At 53.5% G+C, this 27001-nt stretch overlaps 1 protein-coding gene across 5 annotated transcripts in view; it reads left to right on the forward strand.

The window, feature by feature from the left end:
- The window catches only part of DPP6 (dipeptidyl peptidase like 6), a 1023012-nt gene that overhangs the window by 869315 nt on the left and 126696 nt on the right, over positions 1 to 27001 (forward strand). For all 5 annotated transcript variants that reach the window (XM_067747535.1, XM_067747534.1, XM_067747537.1 and 2 more), the window contains exons 9-10: positions 22289 to 22443; positions 23948 to 24045. In XM_067747535.1, coding sequence (XP_067603636.1) covers positions 22289 to 22443; positions 23948 to 24045 — 253 coding nt within the window. The remainder of the gene's footprint in view (positions 1 to 22288; positions 22444 to 23947; positions 24046 to 27001) is intronic.

Genomic DNA, 27001 nt, shown 5'->3' on the forward strand with positions numbered 1-27001 from the left:
CTTCCACAAACTTCCTTCAGCAGAAATAACAAGCTGATTATTGAAAAGCAGGAACTGTAATCTCGTTGTAATTACGAGCTTCACTTTTTATCCCCAAAGGTAAAGGAATCAGGAGAGGCTTTAGCAATGGCGGCAGTCCCCTTACTAGGGGCCGAGGGGAGTGAGATTGAAGCTGACAGCTCCAGACCACCTCCTAAAGTGCCAGCTGTGGCTCACCTACTGCAGGAAAGTTTAACTTTGACTGTTTCTTCCATGGCACGCCTGACACGATTAAACAGGAATGAATCTATCGACTCCTCTGCAGGAAGAAGGCGCTGCTCTTATCCTGCCGCAGCTGCGGAAACTTGGCCTCAGCAACGTTAAGTGACTTCTCAGTGGTCACACAGCCAGTGAGTGGTTCCAATTTGGCCTCCTAACCACATGCCCATTGTGTGTATAAAAAGCTGCATTAACTTCTTGCAGGTTAAAAATAGGCTTGATCGATGCCCAAGTGATGAGTGGACCACCCGTCCCCTTGACACGGTCTGCTCGCTCCACAGCCTTCAACACCCCCAGCTCCGTGCAAGGCGCTTCTCAGAGTGCAGATGTGAGAGCCCAGGGGGCCTGCGTGTGAGTCCCTGAGCTGCCACTCAGCCACCCGGTGACCTTGAGTGAGTCACGTATCTTGCCTGGCCCTCCCATCCCTCGCATGAAAAGTAAGAGCTCAGATACCTTCCCCAAAGAATTAGTGTGAGGTTAGATGAGAGCATATCCGTGAGAGCACAGGTAGAACCATGTGAACTTGCCAATACGTGTGATCACGTATTAGCACATGGCTGTGAAGTGTTCCACAAGGATAAACCTCCCGCCTGCCTGCCCTGCCGCCAGGGCTACTGTCGGACGTGGCAAAGTCTCAGATGTCCGTGTGCCTGGCATGGAACGAGTGTCTACCACGAAGGGGCAGAGGTGTTTTTAACGGGAAGGTGGACCCGGACACCTCAAAGCACAGCCTCTCCAGTGGGTTAAGGGCCGTGGTTGTGGCCTTGGATTTCTCCCAGCAGAAGCTTGCAGAGACTCATGGCTCGTCATCTTCCTCGTCACGGCTCCTTGTTTTCCCTGCATATTCCCAGCACCCTTCTGATCGCCATGGTGACCATACGGTTTGGACTTTAATTACTATTATATCTTATTGCCTGCCGGGAGCATTCAGGCTGAGAGTTGCCATTTAAACTATGTAATCAACGGGCTGTCCAGTTGTGGGGATGAGGTGTTAGGCTGGTCGATCTCCTGGTGTTACCCCGAAGGTTCTCCACTGAAAAGGTGATGTGGCCCAAGCTGGGGCCCGACCGCTGCGCCAGCTGAGGAAGGAACGGTATTCTGACCCGGACACTCGGGCCAGCGGTGAGGGCCCTGACTGTGAAAACAGCTTTGGGAGATCAAATACTCGAACTCCGATCTGGAATTTCTCCTCAAGTTCAGTGCTAAGGGCAGGGCCTGTGACCTATGCTTTGCAACCCAGCGTCCTCCCTGGACTAAAATAAGCCCGGTCAGAGAAGGGGGAAGAGGATAGCCTAGATCAGGCTGGGAATCACAAAAGTAGACCAACAAAGCAAACCAGACACTACCTCCCTGATTCAGAACGAGGGGAGTCACTCACGCCCCTCACCACACCCCTCGTCAGGGTGGAGGCGGGGCTGGGGCACGCTCCCCGTGGTCCCTCAGGGGCCCAGGCTGCTGGGGCCGCCCTCCTCTCGGGCGGGCAGACAGCCCAGCCCAGCGCGCTAGTGGAGGAGGGGGTTCAGTTCTGGAGGGACGCACGCTAGCCTGCAGGTGACGCTGGCGGCCAGTCCTGCTCGTAACTCGCTATCCAGGGCTCGGTGCCCGGGCCCAGGAAGTGATGCCAGCAGCAGGAGACCCGGGCCTGGCAGAGGCGGCACTGAAGATTCCACATCTGGACGGCGGGCAGCAGGCCCCAAGTCTGGGACCAGAGCAGAAGAGGAGCTACTGTGGCGTACGGGGGATCCCTCAGAGTCGGCGAGGAGATAGAGGGTCAGGTTCAGGGGGCGGCCAGGGAGTGCCGTGGGACCGGTGTGGTTGCAAGGCTGATGCCACCGCGCTGGACGCCGGGAGGTGTGGGGACCTGGGAGGGGGGATGCCGGGTGAGGGCCACCTGCCGGCTCAGAGCGCACGCGACGTTAGTGAGCTGCTGCAGGTGGACGTGCCACGTCCCTGCACTGGAGTGTTCAGGAGACAGCTGGGGGCTGGGGCTTTCTGTCCTTGCACACTCACCTTGTTTGCCACTCAATGGCTAATAGCTGGGCGAGTCCTCAGACTCACTAGCTTGTGGGTTTCCCTCTTGCATGGAAAGTTGGTCAGTGTCACCTGTGCCTTGTGGCCAGCTGCCTTCTTCTTGGCGTCTCCTTGGATTCCGTAAATTAATGGCTGTGGTTCCCAGTGGACAGCGCCCGCCTGCAGGGGAGAGGCCCCAGGAGGGGCAGGCCCCCTTGAGCTGGTCGTTGTGTGACACTGTTTGATTAACTGCAAACCCCGGGGCCTCAGAGTCAGAAGCTGAGTCTGCACTTGATACTCCAGCGTGGGCCTTGTTAGTATCTCAGAAAAATAACTGATTGCTTTAATTCAATGTGAAATTTAAAAATCAGAAATAAGAGAAGTCTGAGAGGAAAACGTTCTCTAAACATGTGGGAAGAATTCCCACTGGTCTTGAGAAATGTTTCTCACAATTAATTACCTAATCCTGAGAGATTTTGATGAATAATATATGATGTTCAGTGGTTATATTTTTAAAGCTTTTTAATTATGCATCGATTGTGAGATTAAGGTAAACACATCTTCATCTTTTTGCTGTAGAGTCTTAATGAAATTTGGGTATCGGTGGCTGAAATCTTGATGCTCTTGGGAATTCCAATTCCTTTTCGTCTTTTCTGTCTCCTTAAATCACATAAGGATGGGACACCATGTGCCCTAGTATTGAGAGTTTGTTAATACGTTCCACCAAAATGCAAACAGCAAATGCTTGACGGGAGACACATCAGGCTCCAGGCTTGTATGTGCTCGAAACAACTTCATCTGAGGCTCAGAGGCCAGATTCCTGCCTCTGCTCTTTCGCCACTGTACCTGCTTCCTGACCTCTTTGGGCCTTAGTTCCTTTTCCCTGGTCTGCAGACATAGTGCAGTGAACTCCATAACACTTCTCCCCGCCCCGCTATGTTTTTGTACTTAAACGTCAGTGCTGGGGACGTGCAGCACGACAGCATGAAGTCAGTATTGGCGCCAGGTGACTTTGTGGTGAGCTGCTGACCTGTCTGCGGCTTTCCTTGGTGGGTGCGAGGGGCGAACAGCAGGGCGGGGGGCCAGCACGGGGTGCCTCTGTCTCCTGCCCCACTCCGCTCCCCCGACAGGACCGTACGATCCTCAGGGGATCCTGACCCGCCTTCTCCTTGCCCCCGGGGGAAACTGTCTGCGCTCAGGGAAGCAGCCTGCCTCTCTTCCTTTTACCCCCTTTTTCCTTTCTTTCTATAAGATTTTCATTTTCAGTATAACTTTTCTCTTTGCTCAGGGCTGCCCTTGGGAAGGTGCGGGGTGGCGGGGGTGAGATGACAGCTCAGCTTCTCCATGTCAGAGCCACCTGGACGTGGAGTCATGGAGAAGATGCACTCTTATCTCTGATTCTATGAACTGGGGCCGTGCCTGGAAGGCGATTGCAGGGCGTAGGTCTCAGGTCAGCCTCACCTTCGTACTCAGCCTCCCAGCAGTGGGAGAGCTGTCCTGGGAAGGTCACTGTCGTGGGGTCGGGTTATCCCAGAGTGACTCCTGCACTGGCCCCAAGGGCAGACACACAGGCCCCGTGTCTCCACCGCACAAGCTTGTGACTCTGAGCCCCAGAGCAGGTCGCAGAGCCCAGTGCCCATCATCCCCAGGGCGAGCAGAGCATCTGCTCCCTCTGGCTCCAGCTGATGAGTCAGCCCCTCCCCGGGACACAGCACCTCCCTCCCAAGGCCATGGCTCATCCGTTCAATGGAAAATAGGCAGCCAAGCCAGGAAACTGCCAGGTGCCGGCTGTACCCAAAGAGGAGGTGACGTTGCAGCTCTTACCGGAAAACACCCGTCCAGCACCTTGTTCTTTTTGCAGGAATACGTACATCTGAGCCTTGCTTTATTCATAGAAAAACCAAACAGCTGTGGGGACAGGAGCACGGAAGGTGTCGGGGTTTTAAATAGATGTTCCCGGGAAGGTGCCCGGTTTTCCAGGAGGTTATGGGGTCACTTCAAGAAGGAAGCAGGGGGCTTCTCTGGTGGCGCAGTGGTTGAGGGTCTACCTGCTGATGCAGGGGACACGGGTTCGTGCCCCGGTCCGGGAAGATCCCACATGCCGTGGAGCGGCTGGGCCCGTGAGCCATGGCCACTGAGCCTGTGCGTCCGGAGCCTGTGCCCCGCAACGGGAGAGGCCACAGCAGTGAGAGGCCCGCGTACCGCAAAAAAAAATAAAAAGAAGGAAGCAGGCCCTGCCCAGCCCTCAGGACAGAGAAGGTTCTGGATCCACTCCGAACCCTTATATTTTCGGTTCTTTTAAGTGTCTGGCTCACACTGTCTTAATCACTCTCTGACTTCTTCGTGTCCCCATCACGTGACTTCCGTTAAAGGTTAATTCTCCCCCCCCCCCGCTTCCCACCAGCTGGGTTCCCCCCACAAATCCCTGTGCCCGTGTCCCTACACAGATGTGAGGAATTTGCATGTAACAGAATCCATTCCGTGAGGAAGCTACTGTGAGACCTAGCCCTGGCCCACGCCCTGTACTGATTATGGAACCTCATGCACAAAGATGGTGTTTAAGCACATCCGAGTCACATGGTACACATCTTCAGCACCATTTAGACACTTTGGCAGAATGACCTGTTCTGATTTAAGATTGTAAAAATATGAAACTCAGAAAACCAAGCAACCACTAATCAATTAACTCAAGAGCTAATTCCTTAAACATTTTTTCCAAATTTCCTTCTCTCGTGATGTTATCAGTACCTGGTCCCCAGTCTCTTTTTCAGTTTCTGTCTTTCGCTGCACACTTGCGGATTTGAGATCCTGTGAGATGTGAGCCAACATAAGCTTGTCCTAAGGGGGAGGTTTATGAAATAGCTTAGGAAACCCTGATGGTTAGAAAATCCGTGGCCACCCGCCTACACCACGGGGAAAAGTCTGACGAGTGACGCTTCCCCCGCCTCCCATGAGCCAGGTGCAGACGGCAGGCGTGGGCGGGCAGTGCCCTCCTGTCCTGGCACCGTGGCTGCTTCCACTCAGACAGCACTTCCAGCCTCCGGCCTCTCCACCTGCCTTGCATTGAGGAGGCTCTGGGTCCTAAAGGGAGTTGGGGTCAGAGCCCCCAGAACTTAGGGACAGAGGCACAGACTTCAGCGCCTGGCAAGTCCTCCCCAGATCCTCAGCATGCCAGAAGTCCCCCTATGTTCCTGGGCCAAAGGAAGGTTTCCTTGGACTCTTCAGGGAGCATAACACACTGCACCTTGGTGGCCATGCGGGTTGAAAGTCGGAAATGAGAAACCGTCCTGAGTGGTCATGGCTGAGATTTGTAGAAGACCAGGTGAGGCAGGGGTCTCGCTACCTGCCACGATGTCCAGATGCTCTCCACTCAGGCTGGGCCGTGTGGGTCTCTTTCTGTGTGCTAGAGTTTTATATAATTACCTTTGTTTCATTGTAAATTTAACTGACTCTGGAAAAATCATCATTAAGGGAACAAAAAGCTGAACATTAAGGGAATTGGAAAACTATGTAAAGGAAGCCTTTCAGGCTGCCAGGGAGCTGGCCTTCTCGGGGTAATGGGGCTTTACTGACTCTGACTCAGATGCTACAGGATCAGGAAAAAGGAAGTGATTTTTCCCGCACTGAGATCTCCCAAAGCGGGTGACACTAAAACAGATGATGCTTAGCAGCAGATGAGGAAGGAGTGTGTGTGTGTGAGTGTGTGTGTGTGTGTGTGTGTGAGAGAGAGAGAGAGAGAGAGAGAGAGACAGAAAGGCAGAGACAGAGACAGAGACAGAAAGAGGCAGAGAGAGACAGAGATTTTACTAAAAAAGAGAGATTTAACAAAAGTTTGAGGACTTTCTTTGCCCTCAGTGTGGCTGGCTCCTTTTGGCATCGCTGGAGTCCTAAAACACTGCCCTTCACGCGGGACAATGACAAGTAGAGTGGCCTAGTTGCTTTTACGCGGCAGACGGATTTGCAGGTGGTCATCAAAGGGCCATCAGAGGCCTTGGGTGCCCACCCTACAAGAGCAGCTTCTTGACAATTTCCTACTTAAAACTCGCCAGCCACTGGAGATGCATTTGTGGACTTTTTCCCCCCAGAATAAGAAAAGGAGGACGGGAGAATTGAGGCAATCTATCGGTGTTTGGAGAAGCTGCAAATTAGCAGCCAGCAAGGTTATAATGAACATTTGAGTGATCATGCCGTGGAATAAAAATCAAACCCAGACTCATGTCTCCTCCCTGAGGATGCTGCCCCCTGGTGGCCAGCCCAGGAATATAGGGGTGCGTCTGCCTGGTACTCCAGTGCTGATTTGCGGGAATTGGCAGACTGCTCTGATGATGATGAGATGCTTGCGGTGAGTAATGTGCAAATCACACGGTGCTGATGAGCGAGGTAGGCTGCGAGCACGGCGAGGTAAAAGCTCCTTTTGCCTCCTGGCTTGATGTTCGCCGATTTCTTTTTTAACTCCCATTTAATTCTGCTCTCGGCACCTCGGGTAAAACATTTAGTGACCGAAAAAGGCTGCAGATGCACGCGGGAATAAATAAGATTTTCTGTATTTAGAATGAGGCCATTTATTTCCGAGTACAGATACATCAGGCAGGTTATTTATGTCTTTTGCAGTTTTCCAGGACCCCGATTTCTCCGGCGCCTTGGTTTTCCCCAGTCTGTGCAGCAGCGGGGGTGTAGTGGCAGGCAGTTATTAACACTGAGAACCCACGGGGCTGGCTGTTTCAGGAATGATCCCAAACGCTGTCTCACCGTCTGCATCTGTTCTGATCTGCATCTTGCCTCATTAAAAGATGACTCTGTAACACTGATGTGACCCAGACGGATGGCGCCTCCAAATGCTGAGCCGTAGCCCGAGCTGCCGGACTGCTCGGGGCAGGCAGGGGAAACGGGCTGTAGGCTCGGCCCCTGGTTGGCCGTGCCCCGGCAGTGTTTGGACGAGCAGTGGACCAGGAATCTGGACACTGAGCCAGCCCCACCCTCTACCGTCCTGCGAGTCTGGGAAACAGCCCTGGGGAAGTGTCCACTCCACACTCGCCAAGGCCAGAGTCCAGTCAAGACTCTGGCACTCCCTTTGAGCAAGCTGCCCGTGTCCCTGGGCCTCAGCTTTCTCCTCTGTGAAATGGAATCACAGAAGCAGCCCCACGGTTGCTAGGATGTCAGTAGGGTGGTCGTAGTACCTGGCACACAGTGAGCTTTGGGTCACTAGTAGGACAGGTGACGTACCTGCCCTTCCCGTCGCACTAGATTACGGTAAAGCTCAGGGCACGTGGGGCCTGTTGGTCCCAGAGCCCAGGGTGTTGTCTGGTTGCAAAAGTGGTCCTTCCTGCAGCATTTATCAAGAAGAGAAGAAGCAGCCAGACTGGGAGAAGCTGAGCTCAGGCACATGTGAGCGAGGCTGGGAGGCTCCAGAGAACATTCTGCGAGTCAGAGTCAGAGGAGGACCAGGGCAAAGTGCTGAGCTGCGTCCTGTCTTCACAGCAAGGCACCTCCCCTCCGAGTTCCAGAGGCACAGCTGCAAAAAAAATACCTGTAGGCGATCAACTCTGTAGGGTTTGGAGGCCCCCAGGAAGCCCGAGGCCCCGTCCCTTGGCCAGGAGATAAAGCCTCCCCGTGGGAGAAAGGGGGAGCCCCGTGTTTGCGGTGAGGACACAGCCCCAGTGGATTCTGCCTTCTCTTCAGGTCCTTTGGCGCCTGGTCCTGTTGGGTGCTTGTTAACAAAGCCCCTCCCTTGTGAGATCCCCCCAACCCCAGAAGTACTAGCACACTCTTCTCAGGCTTCTGGAAATTTCTACCTGCAGTTATTTTATTCACAGAGAGATGCTGGCAGCCCCTTTCCTTTGGACTGCACTTGGCCAAAAAGCATTAGAGGAAACAGCAGAGTTCACTTGATTTTAGACTTTCGTATGCTCTTTGCATCTTGGCAAAGGGAGAATTAACTCATGGTGACTGTTGCATTTCACGCTAAAATGAAGTTGAAATTTTCAGCCAACTATTGTACAAATTTGAGAAGATTCATTAAAGAACTGCTGATCCTACAAAACACAACTAAAATATACCGCCTTTATCTTAGAAGTGAGTTCCCTCAGAGGATGGAGCCCTTCTCTAACTCAAGGGTCAGCTCCTCAGAACTGGAGTTTTGTCTCCTGCCCTGCATTATTCCCAGGGCCGCGGGAACTCACAGTTCCTGCTCCACTTAGAGCTGGTAGTGTAGAAGGTTAGCTAGGAATGAGTGCGCCGGAAGAAGGCAGTGGGAAGGGTACCGGGTGCCGTCGCAAGCTCACCCAGAGCAGAGACCCGTCGGTCCCGGGGAGGGAGAAGCTGACCTCACCCCCTGGAAGAGCTGCTCTGTAATTGGCCCTGAACCACTTGATCTCCATTTGCCTTCCAGCCCTGTCTGCTTTACAGTGTATATATTTGCATTTCACTCCGTAAATGGACCAAAAATCTTAGGCTCTCAGAAGGTTGCCAACCTGCAGTTGTCGAGGTGAAGTCGACCATCCGGTGAGAGTTGTGTCATGGGAAGAGACGGGTCTTGGGGTCTGGCAGCCCTGGACTGACTCCACCACTTAACCCGCTGTCCGAACTGCAGCGAATTAATTCCTGGGCAGGAGCCTCACCCGCCTCCTCTGGCAGGTGGGAGGTGGCGCCTTGTGGATCCGCAGTAACCCGTGCAGCGCCCAGCACCACGGTCACTGTCAGGCTGTTGCTGAGTTATGGCTGTTGCTGCTCGTGCTGTTGCTCTCGGAAAATGCCACATTGGTAACAAACAGAACGATTTCCATTTCACTTTTCTGACCCTGGGTGTCCACGACCCTCCCAGAAGCACACCTTCACCCCACCTTTTAGCACTGGCCACCACAGTAGGGGACAGCGGTGCTCAGGACCTAGGAGTGGGGGACAGTTGTCACTCTGGTGGTGACCAGCATTTAACCAGGGTTGGGGTTTTGCCAGAAAGTGAGCCGTGGACCAAGACGGGTAGCTCGGCCCAGCTCCCGTCCTGGCTCCCGGGAAACCCCGTGAATGTGGCCGTCGTGGGTATTTCTGTGGCACCACCACTGGTGGTTCTCACGCTCTCACTTGCGGAGCATTTCCTGTTTGCAGGACGCTTGTGCGGGACGATGCCCTGTCGGTGCTGCTCTGATCTCAGGCTGTCCCGGGGCCTGGACGCGCAGGCTGGGCTAGAGAGCTGGGGAAGTCTGTAGGATCCACGTCAAAGGCAGGGGAAGCCCTATGGACGGACGTGACCCCACGGGATGGGCCCCCTTGGCTCTGATCACCTCTCTTTAGTCTAGTTCAAGACATCTATTGAGCACTCACTGTGTGCCGCGCACCGTGTGGGCACCATGTTTGCCCTCCGGCCTGGGGTGTCTTTCTCACTGGATTTGAGCAGCTCTGGACACAGGAGGTGGGAGGCCTCCCAGGGGCGACCTGATCCCGCTCCGCCAAGGCCTCCCCTCCCCCTCCTCCAGCCCCGCCCAGACTCTGAATCTTGCCTTTCCTTCCTCTGAACACTGCAGAACTAAAATGTAGTCCTCAATTGTTGGGTTGCCCAAGTTACAAAACAGGACTTAGCGAGGGTTTACGGGACTCGTGTCATTGTTCAGTAATTCGGCTTAATATTATACGCGGGCGCACGAAGGTGCACGCCGGGGGCCAGCCTGGGAGGGCCTGGGTGTGCACGTAGTACCAGCACACACCTGTTGACCCCCCAGGACTGTCCCCGTGTGAAATCCATGGAGCCCTCCCGCTCAGGCCATGGCAACCACCTCGGCTGCTTCAAAAGGGGGGGGGGGGAGGGGAGGGGGAGGGGAGGGGGGAAGTGGGGGCTTCCCCCGGACCATCGCCACCACCTCTCCGTCCTCTCCCCTCCACGGGCACAGCTGGTTTCGGAGGAAGAACTCTCCGCTCGGGTACGTGGTCTGGGCTTGGGGCAGAGTACAGCTCACCTTCCCACTTGGAACTGGGACCTCGCGTCTTCAGCCTGAGGCACACTGAGCGACTGCAGGCTGAGGCCAGGTGCAGGACCGGGAAATTCAGGGGGCGGGAACAGGTGGGGACGGCGTGGGCTGTGGGCAGTGGCTTGGCCCTCAGCTCAGAGATTTGCCAGCTTTGCAGCCTCCCGTCCACACTAAAGGCAGCGCGGCCCACTGTGTGACCGTACCTGGGGTGACCTGGATCCCCCCCCGTCGTTCACGCCGAATTTCTGAGCTGTGTCTCCCTAGTCAGCACCTATCTGTACAAGTCGAAAGGCAGCCTCTCGTTCTTTGAACAATAGAACCAAGACTATTTCATAATTTGCTGCAGTTATAGGTGTGGAAACTGTTCCGAGTGCTGTTTATAATTCAGTTAATTAACTTTCTTTTTTAGAAATAAATACAAAAACTTGAGACCTAATTTCCTGATGCACATTGTTTTTGATATCCATTATTTTTAAAATACGTTTTCACTGATATTAAGAAATAATTATGCAGACTATCTCAGGCTGATTAAGGTGACTATTGCTCTGTTAGGATTTTCTTTGAAAATATGTAATGTAATGAGCTTTTTCTGCAGTGCATCCTAAAAGGAAATATTCTCGTCTTCTAATTTTAAAGCTGAAGTCAATGTATAAAAGAAATGTTACATATAATTTTAAGGCTATAATTTTGCTTTGTGGTGAAAAATTCTAACTTTCAGAAGAGGACAAAATAGTCAGCACTTTTAAGAAATGGTTTCTTCATAAATACAAACGGCGGTAAATCTCAGTTGGTAGTTAAGTCACTATCCAGTTATAATTCCAATTTCAGAATGCCAGTCATTTTTAACTTTCTTGTGAATATTATTAACAGGATGATCAGCTTTGGCAAAATACGAGGAAGAAAAATATGACTGTCTAAGGAAATTGAAGATCACTGTGGGGTTGATAATACATTTTACCTCAACCAGTCGCTGTTATAGATTATTAAGTTACTATCCAAGGGTACTGTGGGGGAACGTTCTCTTCTAAATGGAACACATTTCAGGAGCTGAACTTAAAACCATTTCTGGTCGGTGCCAGGGCGCAAATGGCGGACTCTCTCCAGGGCTACCTGACCACCTGGCAGTTGGCCTTGCAGAGAGTAGCAGTGGGGGGATGATTTGCGATCTGCTGACCAAGTTCCTGTTCATTTCATGTTCAGTGGCACGCACAGGATCCAAAATCACAGGTGGGCACAGGGGCCGTGGTGGGAGAGTGGTAGGAAAAGCAGAATGGAGATGGGAAGATACCAAATAAATGTCTCTTTCAGTATTTTCCACAGATATACTCCTTTCACATACTAGCTGTGTCGTTTGAGCCAATTATTTAAACTTTTATCCCTTTAAGTTCCTTAAGGGAAAAATAAAGGTAATAATGTTACCTACCTGGAGTGGTTGTTTGGAGGGGTAAATGAAAACTTACTGAAACACGCACGCACGCACGTGGACACACACGCGTGAACGTTTTGCCTGTAAGTTTTGATGGGAAGAAGGAAAGAATGATTGGCCCAGACCTGGGGTTAGGGGAGGGGTCACAGTGAAGTGCTGTCTGTGTCAGGGCTGCCAGACGAGGTAACCTCCGCTTTCTTTTTCACTTTGCCTGGATCAGCCCTGTCTTCCTAGCGTTACTATCCTCACCAAGGTCTTATTAATTATAAAAAAAGAAAAGTGGGGAGGAGTTCAGTGGGTGTTGGTTTGGGATTTTTTTGTTGCAGGCAATATACCTTTTTACAAAATGCGCCCAAAAGCGCTTTACAAAATCAACAATGAAAAAGCAGCAACGCTTCTTGCCCTGAGCAGCTAGTGTATCCCCTGAGGCTTGCTGTTCCCAGCGAGGCAGAGAAAACCCACCAGGGCCCTCCAGGGAGCGTGAGCCATTTGCTTTTTCTCTCCTCCAATTACCAGGACCGGCGGCGAGGGTGATCGATAGTGAGGTTTCCCTGATGGAGAGCTGGTTCTGTCACCAGGTGCCCAGGCACACCAGACACAAGGCCGTACCACAGTGGCCATATCAGTTTGGTCCAGGCTCATCTTCCATTTGACCTTCTGCTCCCTCAGTTGGGACCCTGACTACCAATCTCCAAAGACCCAGGCTGATGTGCATTCCATGATAATAACAGATGTTGTTCAGGACTTGCTAGTGTATTTATGTATAATAACTAATATAACTCTTACAACAGCGCAGTGAGGTAGATACTGTTATCATCCCCATTTTACAGATGAGAAAACTGAGGCACCAAAAGACTGAGTCACTTGCCTAAGGTCACACAGCTTGTGAGTGGCCCTGCCAGAATGTGAAGCTCAAGAGTCTAGCTCCAGGGTCCACCCTCCTGAGCACCGCATGCCGACGTGTGTAGGGCAGGACGCTGTGCACATGGCCCTCTCCAGGTCCCTCTCCATGACGCCTTCGGGGATGGGCAGAGTCACCCTCCCGTCCGACCGCCACCCAGTGGTCAGCACTGTGTGATACCTGACTTAGCACACGTGCTACTCATTGAACATTAGAGCAGAACAGAGGAAAACGAGGTCTGCCACCACGGTCGACACTGTCCTCCCCATCCACCTCTGGTCCCTCCAAGGATCACATGCAGCCTCTCCCCCGCCCTCACCCACCCCTCCCCTGCAGCCCCTGGGGAAGTGACTGCCCTGCAGGGATCTGCATGGTGTCTGCAGAAGCCCAGCCCAGTTCACACAGGCTCCCTCTTCTCTCCTGCACCCGACCTCCCCACCCAAAGACAGCGCACAACTGACACTGGGCCGACAAGCCTTCATTGCTTGGGGTCTTGCATGATTTTTTAAATGCAGGCAAAGTCATTCTTCAGCAAGAGCCCCTTCTTCCTGTGGCCGCCTGCCCTGAGGATGAGGGAAGTCAGATGCTTATGTGCAGGTCTCGTTTTTCCTTGTCCCTGGTAAGGTTTTTCCCTTTTGTGTGAGATCCTTAAGAAGGAAGCCAATTCCCTGAGTCTCTTCTATACCCCAGCGCATGCATCGCAGCGCTCGAGGAGCTGGTGTTCAGCATGGTCACTGGGGGAAGGTCCTGGGCACACAGGCGGGAATGTTGACCTTGAACAAGGGCCCGCGACCCCACTCACTGACACCAGCACGCCAGCGGCTTTGGAGCTCTGGAGGCCACCTCCAGGTCCTCTGTGGGCAGGTTGGCGGGCAGATCAGGAGATGCTCAGAGAGGCTGGGGCCGAGGAATAGGGCCGAGCTCATGTCCTCACCGAGCACCAGGTCTGCTCTGCGCCTCCCGCCACATCCGGAGTGCGCCCGCCGCGCCCGGGCCTGCCTTCAGGCTAGCCTAGACTCACAGATTTCCAGTAGACAAAGCCTGCCGCAGCCTTGGCCACCCTCTGCTCGTGGCTGCTGGTTACTTTGCCAGGAGCTCAAGAAACAGGATGGTGTTCTGTCTGGTGGCAGACATTCTAGAACCTGCTCAAAGGAAGTTCCGTCCACATCTAAGCCAGGGTGGGGAAATGGGCTGTGGGGCCTGGTCGGGGCGTCTGCGAATCCGGGCCCGTGCCTGGTTGTCCGTGGGACCAAATAAACTGTACGCCACCGTACAGTTAATTGTCCGTCCGTATGTGCAGGTGCTCTTGTGATGAACGAAATACAAATTATTCTAAAAGACACATTGACTATTTCAAACTGGATTAAAATGTGGAATCTGCAGTGTTTTCCTGTAAGGAGGTGTGCTCGTATTCAGAAAGGTTGAGAAAAAGTAACGTAAGCCAAACCCCTGATTTCACAGTCAAGGAGGAGAGGCCCAAAGCCGCGGGATCAGAGCTGGGGTCCGGGTCTCCCCAAGGCGGCAAGTGGCCTCCAGAGTAGCAGGTGGAAACCATTTTCTTAGGCGATGCTATTTTTGTGTGGATTTTTCTCCAAAAGTCACTTTTCATTCTACTAGGACATTTCTCACTGTTGTGGGGCCCAAAGCTCGTGTGACCTGGGGGACCCTCCTCAGAAAAAAACTCTGATAATGAGCACAAGATCGGGCCTGAGAAGGGGCCCTGTGTCTTCAGCTTCTCCAGCCACCGGCCTGTGTCCCTGCCGGGACAGTGGGAGCACACGGCTTCTCGTGACCCAGCCCTAGAAGCCACACACGTCACTTCTGCATCCTGTTGGTTCGGCGGCTGCAGAGGACTGCTCCGGGTCCAGGGGAAGGGACCAAAGCCTCACCTCTTATTAATGGGAGAGCGTCAAGTCCCAGAAATGTTGCCAGGGCCAATTTTGGAAACTACTGTCTGCCACGCTAAGCAAGATGTCGAGCTCAGTAGAGGAATTTATACTAAGGTATAAACGACTCCCCAGGGAAACAAAGAGCATTGATAACCCAAAAATGACGTCAAGAGGGTTCTATGCGTTCAGCCTTGGAAGATGCTTCTGATGTTTGTCTACTCCAAGTGGCTGTGCACCCTGAGATCTCCCCCAAATGAGTCCACCCAGTAGTTAAATTCACGGACCAAGTGTGGCACAGGAGCCTACAGGGCCTCGGGAAAAACAATAAAAGGTAATCGGTCAAGCTTACGAGACGGGGGGTTTGGAAGCCATAGACGCACAGGCCTCCTGTGAACCTCTTGCTTTAAGCGGTGGTCTAGCCACTTCTGCAGCAATTATAAATTCAGGGACATCTTGTTTTCTGCTTTTGGAGGCAGTCTATGAATTTACATGGTATCTCCAAGATAACACACTCTGCTTCCTGACTACTGCATTCTCGACAGAAAATCCAGGCAGCAGGGAATTCATGGTGTGGCTGGCCCACCCCAGTAGTAAGCTGGAGCATCAGACACGGGAAACAGCTAAAGTGTAGAAATGGCGGACAGCTGAACTGGAGGCAGGGGGGTGAGCATTCTCAGTGTTGCCGCGCCGCAGCGGGGCTGTCTGTGACCTCTGGCTGTTCAGAAACGCAGAGAGAACGCAGAAGTGTCTCTGCATCCCTCCCCCATCCCGAGCTACACAGCTCATAGAAATGTGTGTGTGTGGTCAGATTTAGCCTTCTGCTCCTGATAAAAGTGGGTCTTGGCCTTCCCGCCTGCCCCAGGAAGATGAGGCTGCAGGAGCCGGTCCTGCAGGAGCACGTGCATTGCAAGAGCCCTGAGAGAACACGGCAGCAGGTTCCCCAAAGGACTCTGAAGCCTCTCATTTCCCTTCTGTCTCATGTTTGCGGCCCCTAGTCTGCCTTGGGGTTCTTTTCAGCCAGACCCAGTTCCGTGCGGCCTGTCGGCCTGGGGAAGCCTGGGCTGCAGCAGTCGGGGAGACGCAAGCCTTCCTCTGTCCCCGGCCTCCCGTGACCCACTGTCTCTCCCCGCTGCCTCTCCCCACGCCCTTCCAGGTCTGCACGACCCTCCATCACCCCTGTGGACCCCCATTTTCCGACATCTGGTGCAGAGGTCGCCCCCTGGGGGATTGCAGGTCCAGCCTCAGCTTGCGAATGGAAGTAGAAGTCACTCTTCCTTGTTAAAGTGCTGTCGGAAGACAGATGAGCGAGTGTCCTTTCCTGGGCGCGGGTCCTTTGCAGACCCCCTAGATGGCTGGCGCTCTGTCTTCTACTTGCGAGTGGTATTGACCTACAGCTCTAACTCCGTGGATTTGTCTGATGTTGAGGACCTCAGGAACTTTGTGACCTACTCTGGACCCCCTAGGTCCATACTGTGGCGTTTGCCACCTGCTTGGTCTACAAAGTCTCATCTCGTGTCTGCCCTCCAGCCAGCGGGGCAGGGAAAAGGCAGTAGTGGACCCCCCTTTCCTTTAAAGGAGGACCTGGAGTTACTCAGACCTTCTGACCTAGCCCATGGACAAGAGTTCCCCCCTTCACACCTGGCTTCACACCTCCCCCCGCTACACACAGGAGGCGGGGAAGGGTCTTTATTCTGGAAGACCATGTGCCCGGCTATGATTCATTGCTTCCTTTCCTAAAAGAAAGGATGGGTTATTGGGGAACAGGTCACATGCCACCTCCCCAAGGGCTTTCTCTAATTTCCCCCCAAAAGAAAGAGACCTGTGTCCCCAACCCCTACCGTCGAGGTTTCTGCTCACCTGGGTGAGGGGTGGGAGTGGTGGTCATATTCTGTTTACTACGTTTCAGACTACAGAATTTCATCTCTCCAGTGCTCTGGCCTAGGGTTTAGGATGTATTGAGCCGTCAGTCTTCAACTCCATCAAGTTAATTTCTCTCAACCTCCAGTTTCTCAGCTGTAAAAAGGGGCTTAATCCAGGGTTCTTGTGAGTATCCAAGATGAGCAAAGGCAAGTGGAGTATGTGGCGAGGGGGAAGGCTGTAGAATAAACATGACGTCCCTCGGGCGCACACGCACTCGTTGGTCATCAGGCTCAGGAAAGGACGGTGGAGGTTTCCCTGCCAGGCGCGAGCAGACACAGTGGGGCGTGGGGGGGCCTCGGGAGGCACAGCGCAGGAGAGGGGTCCGGGCAGGAGAGCCGGCCGTCTGAGGAGCGAGGAGACCTCGGGCTGTGGCTCTGACCCTGAGCCTGGCTCTGAGACTCCTGCTGCTGTTGTGTCCCCGTGGTGATTGCTGGTGACTCTCCTGGTTGAAGACTGTGCGGGGAGCGCTCGGCAGTGACGCGCCGGGTCCGGGCCAGGAGGGCGGGCGGAACCTTGGCGTGTAATTGCAGGCGCTTAGATCTCAAGAGGAGTGGCTGATCTAGCGCCGGGAGGGCTGTCAGGAGCAGATGAGTTGTTTCATGCGAAGTGCTTGCAGCACGGTCCGGCACATGTTAAATATGTGTTCAACCAAAAAGTGTCCTTGAATCTGACTGGGGTTCAGGAAGGGTCCCAGTCACAGCAGGTCCCCAGCATGTTGGGTGGAAGCTGAGACAAGCCAACTCGATCCGCCCATTGGAGGCTGGGACGGTCCGTGCCAGGGCCTGCAGGATGCAGCCCAGCACACTCAGCACCAGATGCGTGTGTGTGAGTGCGTGAGTGCGTGTGTGCATGTGCGCCGGGGGCGGAGGAGGCCAGGTCCAGGCCAGCTTGTTGTTAGGGCTTAGGCCAGTGGGCACCCCCCCATCCTTGTCAGGTCTGGCTTAGAAATTCACCCTGCTGAGTTTCAGGGCGGAATTCAGCTGACTCTCTCCTACCAGCGTTCTCCCAGCAAGCAGCTGGTTCTATGGCAGCCAACACAGTCATGACCTTGTGCGGACTCCTGGGGCTACCATAACAAAAGACCACAAACTGGATGGCTTTAAACGGCAGAGATGTGTTCCAATTCTAGAAGCTGAAAGTCCGAAATCAGGGTGTCTCTTCCAGCTTCTGGTGGTGGCACGCTTGCTGCTCCTTGGCTTTTAGACCCATCACCCCACTCTCCGCCTTTGCCGTCACCTGGCATTGTCCCCTGTCTGTCTCTGTGTCTCTTTACTTTTCCTCATGAGGTCACCAGTCATATCAGATTAGGGGCCCCTGCCCGCCTCCAATACGACCTCATCTTAATGTACATCTTAATTACATCTGCAGTGACCCCATTTCCAAATAAGGTCACATGGATGGGTACCAGAGATTAGGATAGCATATCTTTTAGGGGGACACAGTTCAACCTACAACGAACTTTTAAGCAGAACCTACTCTTCTTCTGTTCAAGTAGGTATATATACTCCCCCCCAAATAATTTGGAAGCCTGTTTCCTATATGCTAATAAGACCTTCAACTGAAAAAAACACACAACCTAAAAGATGCAAGTTGTGTCTTAATCAGGGGCCTTACTGAGGACTATAGCCTGGGAGAGAGCCTCTCAGATAGCTCTGAGGGACTGTTCCAAAGAGGAAAGGGAGGAACCGGGATATACAGGAGTTTTTGCTAAAAAAAATCATGTGATCAAATATCAAAAAAGTACTGCTAATCACAAAAACCAGACATCTCAAGTTCATGATTGTAGGGCTTTTCTATGTATGGGAAGATTGCAGGAGTCTGGTCTCACTGAAATTATTCCTAGATGTGCATCATCATGATCTAGGGCCAGTATCCTGTTTTTCTCCATCCTGAATTCCCCTCAGGGCGCACCGTGGGCTGCAGTGGCTGGTGGCTTTAAGGCAACAGCATCCTTTGTTTACTGAAATGGCAGGTGACATTTTTCTGTCAGCAGACCATAGGCATGCATTTCCAGAATGCAGTGCCCGTTTGATCAGATGTGACATATTAACCGGCAAGTACACGAAAGTCACCCACAGAGCTTTTGCTTAAAAGGGGCTTGTGCCCTTCCCCCACCCCAGTATATACTGACTGTACTGCCTGGAGTGGGCCCGAGCGTCTGTGACAGAAAGCACCCACCGTTCCCGCGTTTCCCTGAGAACCTCCCTAAGTGATTCCAGGCAACTGTGGTGCACCGACCTTGGGGGCCCCCTCTTATTCTGCATTTGGAAGACTCGAGAATTCCTCCTCTTGGCTGGACTGGCCTTCATCACCTTGAACCCGAAGGGGATTCTGTCCTTCCGGGTATGGATATGCCCTTAACGTGTGCGGCGTGAATGACAGCTCATGTAGTGGACTTGGCTTCTTTGAGATACGATGCCAAGAAGTGAGGGAAAGGGGCCCAGATCCTGCCGTGAGCTTAAGCTGCATGGATAAAGATTTCTGCCTCTTCAAGTGAGTGTCCCCAAATGTATCTTTCTTACTTGATTCTGAGAAGGTCCCTGGACAGGACAGGGAAGGCGGAAGGAAAGCTGTATGCTCCCGTTCTCACGAGTTATTTGTACTTGCTCAGAAAGGCAAGTTTCTCCTGTTGTTCCAAGCCAAGCGTTCATGCGGTTAATTTAGTTGATGAAATAGGGTTTTTTCCCCTGCAAAACTCTATCCATAAACTACATTTGATTCATGGCATTTAAGCCAACTGCCTCATGAATCTAGAAGCTTGAAGAGAACATGTGGAGAATAGGGACGTTCTCAGTTAACACAAAAGTGTCACGATTTCATTTGCCTGGTCCTTTTCCCCAGAGTTTCTTATCCTTACTTTATCTCTTTAATGAGCAGCTAACTCACAGGAGAATAGAAACACCAAGGAACAATGTGTTACAGGGCATTTGGGGAAAATAAACGGAAGCCACCCATTGTGTGTGGCCCGGCCTTTGGCACGGAGGAATTTCTGTTTTATTTGTGATCATCTTGCTGTGGGATGGAATTGAAAGGAGCATTTGCCAACACACACACCAGATATTTGTCATCCCTGAACTGTGTGGTTTCCAGATTCCCTTCTGACCAGCACATTTATTGTCTGAAGCCTGTGGTCCTCTTCTGCATCTGTGTTCTCTGAGCAGTGCATTGAGCTCAATGGAAGTACTCTGGCATCTGCTGACAGAAGGGACAGAAATAGTACTTGTCAGCCCAGCATCAGGCCTCCCTTCTCCCCTGATTTTGTCTCTCTCACCCCTGCCTGTGTGACCCCCTGCCCTGCACTGACCAGACCAAAGCAGGAGCGTTTCCTTTTGGTCTGAGGGCAAGTTCTAGAAATGAGGTGGGCCCATGACAGGTGGATGAGGAGCTAGCAGTGCCCTCCTGCACCCCTGGGCCCGTCTGGGGATGAAGGTGGCAGGACCCCCCCAGGCTGCTGATTTGCTGTTCCTCCCATTTCAGGAGGTCGCTCGGGGTCAAAGGGAAGCCTCAGAAGAGCTGTGTCAGCAGGGACTGTGTTGTCTGCTTGCTCTTGTGCGGTGCTGCCTCTTCTAGAAGGCTTTGTCGCACCCACCGCTTTTCTGTGGGGATGTTCTGGCCGTGAATGAATGCGCCGTGAGAGCCGTGGCCAGGCTCGCGCAGCTGGTTTCAGGCGGACACCACCTCCTTGGCCCTCTGACCCTTGTGTCCCGCTCACTCCCAGTGATTCCCCTCGTGCCCTGATGTCCCCTCATGCCCTGATGTCCCTGCAGCACAGACGCCACTGAGCAGAATCCCCCAGAAGTTGCATGGCCAGTGGTGCCTGTTTGTTCCAGCAGACCATCTGCTGGAGTCTGTTGTTCACTGTCCCACACGCGCCGGCCAGACAAGTCAGGTGGTGCTGGATAAAGTCATTTCTGAATCACTGCCTTCCACACCCGCACCTGAAAGTCACTTTGCTGGCCGCCAAAGACATTGGAAAATTACAAGCAATGGAGGGTTGGCTGACTTCCTTCCCCCCCCCCCCCGCCCCCCCAGCAGACCTTTGGGTTTTTATCGGCTCTGCAGAAGCTTCTGAGTCATTTCTCAGATGCCGCAAGGTCACAAAACGCTGTCAGGGAGGACACATTAGAGGCAGCAGCTGTGCCCCTTGTTTGACAGCTGGGGGCATGTTCGGGGCCTCCGCGGTCGATGGCAGGACAGGGGCAGAACCCAGGACTTGGGGCCCCTTCACCATCCTTCACTGATCAGCTGTGCTGCCGGCCTGGGATGTGTCTGGGTGATGGGAAGTCAGATATGCCAGGGACTTCGTGGCGGATGAGACTCTACTGTCTGGTGCTGGCCCCAGGTCACAGTGGATCAGGGTCCCTGCAGGCTGCCGGCAGGCCTGGAGGAAAGCCCGCGGAGGGCCAGGGAGACTTATTTAGGGGGAGGCCAGCACTTTCTGAAGGGACTGACTCCTAGCATTGCTGCTGCGGGTCCCACGCAACATGGGGGCTTGTCCCACTAAGAAACCAGGCCAGTGGAGCCAGTGATGGAGGGACAGACTGCCTGGTTGGCCGGTCTCCTGGGAGAAGGAGTTGCAGTGCCCCACTTTCAGTCCTGAACTTGGCTGTGGAATGCTTTTGTAGCCACTGCAGCAGGGCCCTGACTGATGCGGCCCTGCCCCCCAGCCCCCCGGCCCCCGGCCGTCTCTATCCTGCAGCCGACAGATCCCTGTGCCCCCCTGGCCAGGCCATCAGGCTGGCCCAGCTCCTGGCCTTGCTGCCTTGCTTCTCTCATCTCTGTGACCCTTCCCTCCGGTGGCCATCACCCCTTGGCTCTGCTCCGATTCACATCATTCCCTGTGTGGTTGATGCACTCACTCTGTTTTCTCAGGCGCCTCAGTTACCTTTCTGTCCCCACAGGCTCACAGAGCCAGTTTATGGTCTACACCTAATAACGACCGTTGAATGGGACTCACAGTATGTGATTATAGAGCTGTATCGATCTTTATTTTAAAAACAAACCTAGGGGGACTTGGTTTATAAAAATACATGGCATGTACAAGGAGGAATCCGTGAACCTTAGAGCTGTTGTGCACCGAGATGCTCCTCTGACCCTAGCACTCTGATGAGTTGTACCTGGGAAGTGTCTTCTCTTGGCTTGTTCAAAAGACACAGAATTGTTCTTTCCAGAATAGATAACAGATCCTACAGCACTCAGCCCTAGTCAAAACTCTAATTAGCCAAGACTCTTTGGGGCGGGCAGGAGTGACGGGTGCGCCTGGTGGAAGCCTGAGAGGATTGCTGTTTCCTCTTTGGTCCCGTAGAAGAGAAGGCCATTCTGTGCTTCTGCCATGTGGAGTGAAACTACCTCCATGCTTCAGAGTGAGGAGGCTGCTGGCCTTGGAACGCCTTCCCCTCCTGCACGGCTGTATGTGAGGGGGTCTGTGTGCCGGCACGACCCCTCGGCATCTCCTGCAAGTCGATTTTCTGGGATTCAACCTGCAACACAGTTTACTTCCTCACTTGCTTCTGCCTGGGTGTGCCCTGCTTCAGAATGAATGTATCTCCTCTAATTCTGTTTTTCTGATCATCTTAAAATAATAACCCACAACAGAACAATAATAAGTCAATCAGAAAGGACTTGCTGGGCTCATCGTACTCAAATTTGTGCCCCCCAAAATGGTTTTTAGACAGTTAGCCTCTGTTCGGTTGGGCCCTGATTGATTGGGTTTGATTGACTGGCTTTGCTGTGCTAGGGTTTGGTGGTCAGACCAGGCACCTCTGAGATGAAGGTGTATCCCGGGCACAGGAAAGCCTCCTCAGAGGCTGTAAGTGACCCCAAGGGGGCGCGTGATTTTCTGTCCAGCTCCCGTGGTGCCTGGGCAGCGCTGGCCGATACTCCATCCATGCCATCCACCGTCCTCTGCTTTGTTTGTTTCCCTTAGAGGAGATTTTGAAGACCCACATTGCCCACTGGTGGTCTCCAGATGGTTCGCGGCTCGCCTACGCCACCATCAACGACTCCCGGGTGCCGGTCATGGAGCTGCCCACCTACACCGGCTCCGCCTACCCGACCGTGAAGTCCTACCACTACCCCAAGGTAGGCAGGAAGCAGCAGCAGGACAGCTCTCCATTATTCATCAGCTCCCCCGCCCAGCCGTCTCCCAGCGTGGAGCTGTGATAATCAGATGTGTTATGAGCAGTGCAGTAAACAGAGGCAAGATTAATTATTTCCCATTACATTGCATTAAATTCCCATTTTTGCTCAGTTGAATTTGTCGGCAGGTTTACTTTCTTTTAAATAATGCAGCTACCGTTAATCATTTGTCTAAGCTTCATTGCAACCAAAATACATCACCTCCCTTGTGAGTCCGTGGTGACAAAAACTCACACTGCCCACTCGGGGGCACCCTGTCCTCTAGTTCCTTTTTTAAATTCTGGGAGGTCAGAAGGACCCCTGTCTGCGCCTGGTCCCCTGGGCCTGGGCTGTTCTGTCCTTGGTCATGTTCTGACCCATACTGTTTCTAATTGCTTCCCACAAAAAGCCAGCAGAACAGCGAGGCTGCAGGAGTGGGGCAGGGGACGGATAGCCAAAGCCCGCTTTGTTAGCAAATCACAGCGTCCTGACGTGAAGGGAGGGCCTGATGCCGAAACCTCTACCGCCCACTCAGTTGGAGAGAGGCGGGTGCCCAAGAGAGTGGACGCAGCTCTGCCTGCACCCACCTGGTGACAGGGTCCCCACGTCCACCTGGGGCTGCCTTGGAAGGACCCCTCCAGCCTCTGCCAGTGAGCCCTGGGCCTCGTCTTCCAAGCCATCAGAGGGCTCTGGGAGCTGATGCCATGTGCCGTGTATACCAGAAATACGGGACGTGCCAGCCTACAGTTTGCAGCAAGAGGGGCGACAATGTCCAAGTGAGGCCAGTGATGTCCCCAGAGTCCCAAGACAGAGAAAGGAAACACGAGGTGTATCAGTCAGCTCAGGCTCCGTAACAAGCACCACAGACTGTGCGGCTTAAACAACAGACATTTATTTCTCACGGTTCAGGAGGCTGGAAGCCAGAGATCACCTAGAAATGGAATGGTTTCCCTGGTGAATCCTTTTATGAGAGCCCCCCCAATCCAGGAGTGATGTAATGACCTGAAATCCAGAAAGGTACAGGCCCCCTGATTTTACAGTGAACTCTGGGCAAGTGCTCTGAAATTGGAATTATAAAGCCCAGATGGCTCAGTATTTGGGGTTTCACGTTTTAATAGAAAATCAGCATATTCTGGCCAACAGAATTCAGATGTCCACTTCCAAATCGGAGGCATGAGCTGGTGACCCATCTGATGCCTGCCCTGTGTGGGCCTGAGTCCCTCCCTCACCCCAGCATCTCCGACTGTGGGGGCAGAGGCGCCTGGGCCGTCAGACCCAGCAGCCTTGTCTTTCCTGCCCTGCCAGGCCAGTGCTTGTCCAGGGAGGAGGAGCAGGGGTGAGCAGCTTCCTCTTAAAGGACCGTCCTCCCCACGCTGAGCCTCTTGTGAATCTCCTGGCAGACTTAGTGCCCAGGCCAGTCCAGGCGGGAGGCGGCTCACTCACATCTCTGTCCCCTTTTACTTCCCAGGCTGGATGTGAAAACCCCAGTATCTCCCTGCACGTCATTGGCCTAAATGGACCCACGCACGACCTGGAGATGATGCCGCCTGACGATCCACGGATGAGGTTTGCACCCTTTCCTCAATTATGTTAAGACGATAATAATGAAACCAGCGTCCATTTACATGGTCTCTTTAGGCTCAGATTTATTTTCCTGCTAATCTAAACATCCAAGAAAAAGGTCCATTTTCTGAAGTTTTCCTTACTGCTTTATGATTTGGTTTTTCTGGGAAGGGAACACCAGTCAAACCAATGCTACTATTTCTTGGCTTATGTCAGGCCCAGGTCAGGCCCAGATTCTCCGCCCTGGAGGCTGGGCTTCGGGGGCGGTGGGGGGCAGGTAGGACTGGTCAACCACCCACGTGCAGAGGGAGCACACGGCCTGGCACGTGGCAGACTTTGGAGGGCGTCCCTCGGATGGACAGATGCAGTCTTTTCAAGAAAACCCATGTAATCGGACCTCTTGTGAATGGCGCGCCATTTTCAGAGCATTATTTTAGAGCGTTACTGTCTTTTGCCAGCTCCAGGAACTGAGTGGTGAATCCTGTTCCAATAAACCAAATCTCCCAGTTGGTATAACAACCGTGTAGTTGGTGGAACATGTTGACAAAGGCAACTGTCCTGTTATTAAGGGCTGTAGGTGGATTTTATTTCCTAATCAAAAGAACTGAGTAAAATCTATCTTTGCGAAGGGGTCTGAACATCAATTTCATTCTGTCCCAAAGTTCAAGCAGTCTGGGGACTGCCTATACTTCCAGAGTCCACTTATATCAGCGTTAGACCTCGCTCTGTTGAGAGTATTGACGGGAGACTCAGAAGGAGAAGGGAATGGCACCAGGACCCACCCGTTTACAGATCTGCAAGGCTACACGTGGGCCCAGTTGAGTGGAGAACGATCCATTCTGAGGGTCAGCAAGTATCCAGCCCACATGTTGCCGTGACTCCAGCCTGAGTCTTCACTGTTCAGTTACGGAACTCTCCATTATTAGTAGCTTCTGGCAGGAGCTGTGGCCTCAGCCACTCTTACTCCTCCACAGGCCCAGCGCGGGGCGAGGCACACGGGCACTTGGATCCACTGGTCCATGATGGCATGGACTCCTCCTGTGGTGGCTTCCACCGCTGTCCTTGGCAGGACCCATCTGCCTGGGGCCTCTGCAGGATTCCACCGAGGTTCTTTCAGCTCTTCTGTCTCCAGTGATGTGTAAAATGCTGTGAGGTCCTCAGGTGGACAGATCAAGCCCAGGGCTGCCCGCTACCTCTCGCTCCCCACCCTGGAGTGGCCTTCCTCCTCATGCAGCTGGCCCCTCCTAGGGGGGTGGGTCCTTAGTGTGCACTGGCCCCTCCTAGGGGAGTAGTCCTTAGTGTGCACTGGCCCCTCCTAGGAGGGTGGGTCCTTAGTGTGCCCTGGTCCCTCCTAGGGGAGGGGTCTTTAGTGTGCACTGGTCCCTCCTAGGGGAGGGGTCCTTCGTGTGCACTGGCCCCTCCTAGGGGGGTGGGTCCTTAGTGTGCCCTGGTCCCTCCTAGGGGAGGGGTCCTTCGTGTGCACTGGTCCCTCCTAGGGGAGGTGTCCTTAGTGTGCACTGGCCCCTCCTAGGGGGGTGGGTCCTTAGTGTGCACTGGTCCCTCCTAGGGGAGGGGTCCTTCGTGTGCACTGGCCCCTCCTGGGGGGGGTCCTTAGCGTGCACTGGCCCCTCCTGGGGGGGGGTCCTTAGCGTGCACTGGCCCCTCCTAGGGGAGGGGTCCTTAGCGTGCACTGGCCCCTCCTAGGGGAGGGGTCCTTCGCGTGCACTGGCCCCTCCTAGGGGAGGGGTCCTTAGCGTGCACTGGCCCCTCCTAGGGGAGGGGTCCTTAGCGTGCACTGGCCCCTCCTAGGGGAGGGGTCCTTAGCGTGCACTGGCCCCTCCTAGGGGAGGGGTCCTTAGCGTGCACTGGCCCCTCCTAGGGGAGGGGTCCTTAGTGTGCACTGGCCCCTCCTAGGGGAGGGGTCCTTAGTGTGCACTGGTCGGGGAGTCGAATCAGTTTGGCTGATGATATTCTTGCTGGGATAGAAGAAACGTTGCGATTATTGCTTTGTCTTCTCTGCCGAAGACCCAGGTATTTCATTGTTTTCTTCCAGCTCCATCCGTGCCAAGCCTCCTGGGGCCTGGTCCAGCAAACTCTCTGAATTAATATGGAAAGTCACCTGGAAAATTTAAGCCGTCTGTTTGAGTTAATTGAAAAGCTCGTGTGGTCCATTTGGTGATGCTGTTTCCGCAGGCTTGATTAGCTTCAAGGACAATGAAAAATTCACCTCCGTCAGGGCTGTTGAGACACGGGCCTCAGGTTTTTTGCTTCTCCAGTTTCCTAAGCTAAACGCGGTGATGCTTTTCCTATGCAGTGTAAATCGCAGAATGTTAATGTCACACTTTCTCATCTCCTTCTCCGTCACAGCCTTGGGATTTTTCAGAGTGAGCGCAGATCTATCAGAAATCATGCAGTCGATGTGAGCAGCCGTTTAACGAGCATTTATTATTTGCGTCCGTTAGACTGAGAATTTAGCGTGAATGAAACACGGAGGTTACGATGTAGGGGAAGGACAGGCCTTGAATGAATGGTTATAAGCAAGTGAAGGATTGCAGGCTTGAGAGGGGGCACGTCGAGTGGGGGGCCTGGAAGAGGAGACCCCCCAAGTCTGAGGCTTTCTCGCCCTTGCCCTGCCGATACTCGGGGCCAGGGGGATCCCTTGCTATGGGGGCTGCCCTCTGCATCGTGGGGACCTCAGCCACGTCCTTGCCTTCCCCCAGTGGGTGCACGTGACGGTCAGAGATGCCCCAGACTGGGAACCGCTGGTGCTCAGCCGCACGCCGGCTTGTCTGGGTCCAGATCCCAGTTCTGTGCTCTTCGCTTGCTCCATTCTGTGTCCTCAGCTGCAAAATGGGGATGAACATTAGTAATCAAAATGTTTGCTCTTGTGGGCGACCGTGAATATTAGATAAGATACGCAGCACGGGGCTGTCATCCCATCTCACGGCTGTAAATCCTG

The sequence above is a fragment of the Pseudorca crassidens genome, chromosome 8 (assembly GCF_039906515.1).
Source record: "Pseudorca crassidens isolate mPseCra1 chromosome 8, mPseCra1.hap1, whole genome shotgun sequence".
Classification (NCBI taxonomy): Eukaryota; Metazoa; Chordata; class Mammalia; order Artiodactyla; family Delphinidae; genus Pseudorca; species Pseudorca crassidens.